The following is a 9500-nucleotide window of genomic DNA, read 5'->3' as shown; positions in this document are numbered from 1 at the left end:
GGAAGTGCTTGCGGGTGCAAATAAGTTGCATTTTTCATGCGAACCGCACGCTGGCTCTGGCCCTTATTTGCCAAACGAAACCCAAAATTAGAATCCCACCGTACATGCAGTGCGTTTCGGTCGCGTTCACGCTGTGAGTAACGCGTCTTCAATCGGAAGAATGTCGGTTTCTGATCTCCGACTCACAACCAGCCCCAAGAAAAACAACAAAAACGACAACTACTGTAATCGGCCTAATCGTGTCTGGCTGCATATTGGCAGCGGGCACCGGTTGCCTGTCGCGGGTGGACCTTGCTTCGGGTGATAAAATTAGAAAGTGATCACGCCCGCGTCATTGACAATGAACCGTTCCCTTCGGGTTATTTAAATTCCCTTGGTACAGGGCCATCCAACGCTAGTCGAACGATTGCCGCTGGTCCTTGAGGTGGTGCGAACAGTGCGAAGTGAATTGTTTTGAAATCAAGTTGAAGGTTGCGCAGGGAAAGTGCAGTGAGAGTTGTGAATAGGAAACGCTGACTGACTCGAACCCAGTCCGCCGGGATGGTACGCAAGCAGCAAAGTGACGGGGCGATCCCGCAGGTGATCGTGACCGACCAGGAGCAACCGGGCGATGGACGGTCGATGTCGCGCGAGGGCACCTACTCGCGGGAACCGTCCCGGGATCGCCGGTCCCGGTCCGTGTCGATCTCGCGCCTCCGGGTGGACGATCCGCTGCGCAAGGAGATGATGTTCGTGAGGGAAAAGTCGCCGTTCGAGATTGGGGAGAACCGCAACGTGCAGGTCGCCTCCTGTAAGGCCATCATCGACAAGGCGCTGGTGATGGACGTGTCGGGCGGTGTGACGAATGTGGACGAGTACATCTCGCTCTTCTTCGTGTCGGGCATCGTGATCGACGAGGCCTCCTGTAAGGACATCTCGACCGCAGTGGAGGTAACGATCGTCGAGGAGGAAGAGGAACGCCCCGAACTGGTGGTGATGCCGCTCGCCGAGGAGGTACTGCCGGTGGTTGAAGAGGAACCTGAGGGCAAAAAAAAACTTCGACCGAGGAACTTGAAGATAGCCGCAAAATCGAAGCCTCGGTGGTTACGGCTGAGGGTGAACAGGCCGAGGATGGTGCGGAACATGATGTAGCAGAGCCAACCGAACCGGACGGAACCGAAGCGTTGGACGGTGGCGCGATGGACGAACAGGCGGAGGAGGTAGCCGAGGTAGACACCGCCGAACTGGGCGAACCCGAGCCCGAGCCCGAAGCGCCGGCCGAACCGAAGGATGATGAATCTGATTTAAAAGCCGACGGCGACGAGTCCGGAGAGTCTTATAGCGAATCGGAGGAATCATCGTCAGAACTATCCTACTCCTACAGCGACATGTCCGTGGACGAAGTGGATCCCTCCGAGTGGCGCGTCTTCCACGAGGATGAGGACGAAATCGCGATGATCAAGTTCGAGCAGCGGGAGAAAACGCCCGAGCTGACGGAGAAGGAAAAGGATGCCGAGTTCCAGCGGCTCCGGAAGGCGTCGCGGCCCCCGCTATATCTCACCAAGCTGACCGACCGGAGCGCCCCCACCGGTTCGACCATCAAGCTGCAGTGCACGGTCGAGGGCCAGGAGGTGACGGTACGGTGGATGAAGAACGATCAGCCCATCGAGCGGTCCGCCAACCTGCAGACATCGGCCGCCGACGGGCTGTACACGCTCACGATCAAGGGCCTGAAGCATTCGGATGCGGGCGAGTACAAGATATACGCAAAGAACCGGGGCGGCGAGATACCGTCCGTCGCGCGGGTAAGGGTGTACGATGCGATCAAGCCCAAGTGTCAGCTTCCCTTCTTTGTCAAGGTCAGAGGTAAGTAGCATTGGTCACCGTTTCCCCAGGGCGCCTGCACAGTCGTAATTCTATGTTCGCCTCCCTCCCAGACTACTACCACCATGCGCTGAACGATCTGGTGATCGAGTGTCAGATCATGTTCCAGCAGGAATGGTCCATCCCGACGATCACCTGGCTCAAGGACGGCGATCCAATCGTGTTGGACCAGCGGATAGGCGCCACCTACGATGGTTTCGGGGACATATTCCAGCTCAACATCTACGACCCGACGCCGGAGGACAGTGGCCGGTACACGTGTATCGCGGAGAACGAGGCAGGCCGCAGCCAACTCTCGCACACCGTTGACTTTGTGGACAAGGTGCCCTACATGCGACTCCCGGGCATTACCAATGCCGACCGCAAGCAACTCACAGAGGAGGAGATCGAAGAGCGCAAGCGCGAAGAACAGCGCATCAAGAAGGAAGCCCAGGAGCGGCTGGCCGGTGGTGGTCGCTCGGGTCGCGGCGGTGAGGACGCACACGAACCGTACGAATCGGAATCGTTCGTCATACGCGACTCGAAGAACAAGCTGACTTGGGCCGGCCAGCTGCACAACATCACCACGACGAAGGGTGCGGTGGTGAAGATGACCTGTTCGGCCAACGGACCGCTGCCGATGTTCAAATGGCAGCGCAATGGCCGTGCGATCGACTTCGGCGATCACGTGAAGCTGATGAACAGTGGTGCGATCGGACAGATCGTCATCAACGGTGTGACGCGCAAAGATGCGGGCGAGTATACCTGCACGGCGAAGAACAGCCACAACGAAGTGAAGACGACATGCGTACTGAAGGTGATAACGCTCCCGTCGGCCGAAACGACTCCGGCCACCTTTACGCGAGCCGTGAAAGGTAGGTAGGGCTCGGGCCTGTTGTTGGCCCGAAGCTGTGCGTGGGAAAACACTTACGCCGTCTGCTTGTAATCTCCCGCAGAGTTCTACGACATCCGAGCGGACGATCTGGTGCTCGAGGTCAACGTGCACGGCGTCCCGAAGCCGACGATCAAGTGGCTGAAGGACGGTGAAGATATCGTGCTCGGCGAAAAGCTGCTGATCAACCGTGAACCGAACGGCGTGTATCAGCTGTGCATCCACAAGCCGGCACCGTCCGACTGTGGGGTGTACGAGTGCCAGGCGGTCAACTCGGCCGGTACCGCCAAGGTATCGCACGAGGTAAGCTTCACGTCGAAGGATAAGCTGATTCACGTGCAGCACATCGAGCATGCGGACTACTTTAAAAGACGGCTCGAGGAGAAGGAAGCGGCCAGTTTGCTGCTGACGGCGGAACCGACCCCACCGACCGACCAACAGGCGCAACAGGCTACCCCGGCCCAGTCCCAGGCACAGCAGCAAGCGGAACCGGCACCGGTGAGCACGGGAGAAGCGGCCCCATCGGCAGACACTGGCGAGCCGGAAACAACCGGCGACGAGACCGCAGCACCAGCACCGGACGCTTCTACAGAGCAAGCGGCACCAGCGCCGAAAGCCAAGCCCGCATTCAAGGCGATGCCGCGGCAACGTTTCACGGATGGACCGGTGGAACCGTTCGTCATCCGGGACTCCAAGAACCGGCTGATGTGGGAGACGAAGCTGAAGAACCTGACGACCCCGGCCGGCAAGACGGTGAAGCTGACGTGCAGTGTGACTGGGCCGCAGCCGACGTGGCGCTGGTTGAAGAACGGTAAGCCGCTCGTCTGGAGCAAGAACGTCGTCAACGCGACCAAGGCGGAGTTTGGCTGCGTGCGCATCACGCCGGCAACCGTTGCCGATTCGGGCGAGTATGCGGCGTACGCGAAGAACAGCTTCGGTGAGATCGAATGTTCCTGCACGGTCAACATCTTCGCGACGGAAAAGGACATTGAGACGGTGCCAACGTTCACGCGGGTCATTGGTAAGTGTCTTGACGCGTGTTGGTGGTCAGTTGTCCAGCACTCTCTTCATCGTTCGCCATGCCTTCCAGACTACTACGATTCCTTAGTGGACGATCTGATCCTGGAGGTGCACGTACGCGGTGTTCCCGATCCGAAGCTGACCTGGGAGCGGGACGGTGTGGAGTTTACGAACGAAACGGATCGTGTGATCATTTCACGCCAGGGCGACGGTGTATATCGGCTCAGGTGGGTAGCTGCAACAGACCGAAGATCGTCTCCGCCATGGACTGATTATTGATGTTTTTATGGCGACTCTCTCAACAGCATCCACAATCCGGAGAAGCTCGATGGTGGAAAATGGGTTGTAACGGCCAAGAACAATGCCGGCGAGGAGAAGCTCAAACACTCGGTTACCTTCAAGGGGCGCGAGTTCTACCAGAGCCAGCTGACGCACGGTATCTACCATGCGGACAAGCAGATCACCCGTTCGGAAGAGGACGGCATTGTGTACGGTACCCGGTCACGGTCGGTGTCGCGCGCACCGTCCGTGGCCCACCAGCTGGGTCCCGAACCGGACATTTCAGCCGTCGTCGAGGCGCTGCAAGCAGTGGAAGCGACTACCGTGGAAGCTCCGGCACCACCGGCTGAAGGCGGGGAACCGGCAACCGCGGCCACCGAGGCACCCGAGGAACCGGCCGTCAAGAAGAAGAAGGAACCGAAGCAATGGCGCAAGAATTTGCAGGGCCTGCTGAAGGGACGCATCCCCGGGCCGATACCGGAGGAGCCGACCAAACACAAGGTGCTGGAGGTGAAGCAGAAGCTGTACTTCGAGGCCAACCTGAAGAATCAAACCGTGGCGGAGGGTTCGCATCTGAAGCTGGTGTGTTCGTGCGTTGGCCCGCAACCGACGATCAAGTGGTTCAAGAACAACATCCCGCTCGTCTGGAGCAAGAATGTGAAGAACGACACGAAGCTGGGCGTCGGGGCGGTGCACATCATCTCGGCCGAGCTGAACGACTCCGGCACGTACAAGTGTACCGCCAGCAATACCTCCGGTGAGGTCGAAACCACCTGCAAGGTGATCGTGTTCCCGATACCCGAGAAGCAGCAAGTGGCACCGAGCTTCGTGCGCAACGTTAAGGGTATGTTTCGTGTTGGTGTTGGGGCGTGCCACCAAAATTCTTTCCATCAATGCGAGATCTGTCCTTTCCCTTCTTCCAGAGCACTACGACATCCAGACGAATGATCTCATCCTGGAGGTGAACGTGCGCGGCAATCCGATGCCCTCGGTCAAGTGGCTGCGTGACGGCATCGATCTGCAGGATCCAACGGGTGAGAAATTCTTCCCGATGCGCGAACCTGGCGGTGTGTTCAAGCTCACCATCCACGATCCGCAAGCCAAGGACGAGGGGCAGTATGCGTGCGAGGCGACGAACGTTGTCGGCAAGGACGTTGTCCGCCATGCGGTGCGGCGCATCACGGAGCGCAAGATCGCGGAAAGCCACGTGTTCGGTATCGCTTACCATGATCCGAACGTGATGAAGCACGGTGTGTACGAGGAACCTCCGAAGCCGGAACCGGTGGTACGGCCTCACCGGGAGTTTATCTTCTTGGAGGACGGGTCGTACTACATCCGTGGCCAAACGCCGGAACATCTGTGGGAGTGGGAAACGGATACTAGCGCGGAGAGTGAATACGAAGAGTACGTCTCACCGGAACCGGAACCGGAGCCCGAAGTTCCGGAAGTGCCCGAACCCGAGCCGGAACCGGCCCCGGTAGAAAAGAAACCATCGCGCTCACCTTCGCCGGACTTTTTGATAAAGACTCCGCCGCCACCACCTCCCAAGCAACCGGAACCGGTCGAGGCGGACGATGAGGATGAGGATGAGGACGAGGAGGAGGAGGAGGAGGAAGCCCCACCACCGCCACCGAAGCGTGGCCCCAAGATCAAGAAGCTGCGCAAGAAGCGTGTGAAGCAGCCGGTTCAGGAGGAAGCGCAGGTGGTCGCGGCACCGGCACCAGTCGAGGCAGCACCGCAACCGGCCCCGGTCGAACCGGTCCCAGTGGCGGCCCCATCGGAACCGGCCCCTGCCGAGGGAGAGACGGTCGAAGACAAGGATAAGCTGCGCAAGGAACGCTATCTCCGCCTCTTCCCGGAGCTAAACCCGGACGACGCGAAGCGGGTGGACGCTCGCGCCGTGCTGCGTTTCGGCAGCACGCTGCACGACATCAACATTGTCGAGGGCAAACCGGTGCGGCTGTTCTGCACCGTGCTGGGCTCGAAGGCCGACTTCCGATGGTACAAGAACGGGGAGCCGATGGAGTTCACCAAGCAGATCAAGAACCTGTCCGATGCGAAGGAAGGCACCGGTGTGGTGGCGTTCAACAAGGCGGCCCGCGAGGATACGGGCGAGTACGAGGTGGTGGTGAAGGACAAGTCCGGTGCCGTCATTAAGGGCACGTGCAGGTTGAACGTGCTGCCGGCGCCGGTTCGCATCCCGGTCGCCGAGGGTGAAGCTCCGCGGTACGTGCGCTGCATGACCCAGCACTACGACCTGCGCGTGGACGATCTCGTGCTGGAGACGCAGATCAAGGGTACGGGCCCGATCAAGGTGGAATGGTTCCTGGACGGTATCATCATCCCGAACGATGAGAAGTACATCCAGATCCGGGAGCCGCACGGCATCCACAAGCTGTGCATCCACAATCCGCAGATTCGCGACAACGGCCGGTACATGGTGAAGGCCAGCAACGACTTCGGCATGGAGGAGCTGCGGTATACGCTCCGGTTCGAGGGGAAGGCGGCCGCAATGCCGATGTACCACATGCACCATGCGGACAAGCGTCGGCCGGCGTACGAGGAGGAGAAGGTGCAGGAACCGCGCCAACACCGGGAGGTCGTGTTCCTCGAGGATGGTTCCTACTACCTCAAGGGACAAACGCCCGAACGGTTCTGGGAGTGGGAAACGGACACCGATGCCGAGAGCGAGTACGAGGATTACGTGCCCGGTGACACCGAGAGCGAGGAAGAACCGGAAGAACCGGAAGAGCAGGAAGCGGAAGAATCGGCGGAGAAACCTGCCTCGCCGGAGAAACCCCCGACCGAACCCGCTGCCGATGGTGCGGAGCAGGATGAAGCGGAAGAAGAGGAGGAGGAAGAGGTGGAACCACCGCCGAAGCCGGTCAAACGTGGCCCGAAGATCAAGAAGTTGCGCCGCAAGGTACCGAAACAACCGTCCCCGGAGCCGGTGGAACAGCCGAAGGTGGCGCCCAGGGAGCGGGAACCGCAGCGCCAGGCCGGCGAACCGAAGGTGAAGCTCAGCCAGCTGATATCGAGCGGCAAGAGCCTGGCACCGCCGGAGGTACCGCGCGTGAAGCGCTGGAAGAAACCGATCGAGGTGGAGTTCATTTCGCATCTGCGCAGCGGCACGATCAAGAAGGGCAAGAGCGTGACGCTCAACTGCTGCTGCTCGGACGCGCAGAAGATCGAGGTGACCTGGCTGAAGGATGACGAACCGCTGGCGATGGGACCGCGCTGCCGCAGTGACGTTACGCGCTTCGGCCACTGTACGCTGGATCTGGTCGATCTGCGGCTGGAGGATAGCGGCGTGTACAAGTGTGTGGCGAAGACGGCCAACGGTACGGCGACCGACTCCTGCCGCATCACCGTGTTCGAGCTGGAAAAGAAGGCCGAAGTCGAGCTGGTGCCACCGACGTTCATCACACCGTTGAGAGGTAAGATTGGGTGGCGGTGAGGTTCGTTGTACCGGACGCCAAGGTCTAATATCCATCACTCTATCCCCACAGAGCTGTACCACCCGACCACGAACGATCTGCACCTGGAGATCCGGGTGCGCGGCAATCCGGTGCCCACGTTCCGCTGGATGTACGACGGCATACCGATCAAGCACAGCAACGCCAAGTACGAGATCTTCAACCAGCACTACTACGAAAACGGCACCAAGATCACGACCGTACAGCTGATCATCAACGATCCGCAGCTGCGGGACAGCGGCAAGTACACGCTGATCGCCCGGAACGATGTGAAGGCGGTCGAGATGTCCCGCCAGATATCGATCCCGCTGCGCTTCGACCAGCGGGTGCAGGCTCCCAAGAAGCGCATGGACGATGTGGTGGTCGAGAACGAGGCGCCACGCGTGCTGCCGAAACCGCCAACGCCGGAACCGGAACCGGTCGTCGAGGAACCGCCAGCGGAACCGGCCGAAGGCGAGGAGCAGGCAGAGGAGGAGGTGGAGGAGGAGAGGGAGGACGAAGAGGAGGAGGATTAGGGAGCGTACTGTAGCAGGCCTTAGTGTTAAGCTAGGATAAGACGTTTCGTTGTGGTGTAACTGGTTTTACTTGTAATAGGCGGACCTTGTCCGCAACGCTGTGTTCTGTTGTTTAGATAATAAATATACGCACTGTGAGAATGTGGATGTGGTGGGTTGTATGCGTGGAAGAAGAGACGGCGAAAGTAGAATCATCCTGCCAAGGACATCCGGCCTATTGCAGCATAATTTAATTGCTCAAGGTTGTAAGATGAGGTATCGGCTGTTCCGATTACTCGGCAGCTTAGCTTGCCCGGTTCTAGCTCCGAATTCTTGTGCTCATCGGATCGTACAGATGGTCCGACCTTCCGTAAATTGGCTTCTTGCCTTTCAAGCATCAATATGAACAATTATAGCCCAATGTTATTATAGATCGAGCAATCGATAGAGCATGTGCTTCGGAAGTAAATGGTCGGAAACAATCACAAGATCATCACCGGATGCTGGCGAAGCGAATCAATGTTTAGCACATTGTGCACTGTCGAGTGTAGAGTGCTCTTCGATCTGGTTTCGTCCTTCGGCCGCATCCAAGAACACATTGAATTGGCATTGGCAACATTGCGTTGGCTGCGGTTGTGTACGAGCAGCCGTTCTTACTCTTGACTGAGCGAGACTGAGGTGAAAATTAATCGTTTATCGTTTACCATACCGTCTGTCGCACTTTGGCTGAGTTTATCGGCAAATAGTATCATTCGAAAAGTCAACTCTTCAACCATGGGTTCCGCTTTGCTCCGTTTATCCGTGGGCAAATTTGCGCTAGCCGCTGAACAGCGCGGACATCTATTTATCTTTCCACTGGCGATCGCAAGTGTACACAAAACCATACCAGCGATGGTTGCCCAGCTGCTGCTACCCGAGGGCAGCTCGAATTTCCTCCTCGCAAGTGCTCGCACGGCTTGTTTGTTTGACCGGACAACTTCAAAAGGACACGGGCAGGTCAACAGCCCAACCGCTTCACCTGACAGCTCGGTCGAAGCAACGTCCAGCGACCAAACGGTTCTGCAGAAATGGCGCGCAACACATCAGAACACTCACCCCACACACACCAAAAATAAAAAAAACCGATTATATCCCCTGCTTGGCAATACCCAATACCAATTGTTGAAAGTGTATACACGAGCGTTTAGCAGCGTGCAAACATAGACGGAACGCGGCAACAGGTAAAAAGTGACCACCACCGACGAGCATTTGCGCCATTTCCGTGGTTCTACGTTGCTTCCAAAAAGAATAAAAAAAAACCCGCACGCATTCGCGCGAAGACGTACCGGCCATTTTGGTACGTGCAGAGTTGAATGGAGTAAATGAGTAAATAAACAAAATTATTGCTCAATGGGAGGGTAATTGTAGATGTTGTTTTTTTTTCTCCCTTTTACTTGAGCCGTTCTTGGCGGCTTTTGTTGTGCGGCAGCACTCGATCGTTTTTTCCCCTCTCATCTC

At 58.0% G+C, this 9500-nt stretch overlaps 1 protein-coding gene across 1 annotated transcript; it reads left to right on the top strand.

The window, feature by feature from the left end:
- The first annotated feature begins 540 nt into the window (after nucleotides 1-540).
- On the top strand, nucleotides 541-8024 carry LOC128709743 (muscle M-line assembly protein unc-89). Its single transcript, XM_053804761.1, has 8 exons — nucleotides 541-993; nucleotides 1104-1845; nucleotides 1917-2717; nucleotides 2799-3755; nucleotides 3825-3981; nucleotides 4060-4877; nucleotides 4957-7470; nucleotides 7543-8024. The coding sequence occupies exons 1-8, from the start codon at nucleotides 541-543 to the stop codon at nucleotides 8022-8024; spliced, it is 6924 nt and encodes a 2307-aa protein (XP_053660736.1).
- The last annotated feature ends 1476 nt before the right edge of the window (nucleotides 8025-9500 follow it).

Source organism: Anopheles marshallii, chromosome 2 (assembly GCF_943734725.1).
Source record: "Anopheles marshallii chromosome 2, idAnoMarsDA_429_01, whole genome shotgun sequence".
Classification (NCBI taxonomy): Eukaryota; Metazoa; Arthropoda; class Insecta; order Diptera; family Culicidae; genus Anopheles; species Anopheles marshallii.
The sequence above is the reverse complement of the archived record's forward strand: the minus strand, read 5'-3'. Positions and strand labels throughout refer to the sequence as shown.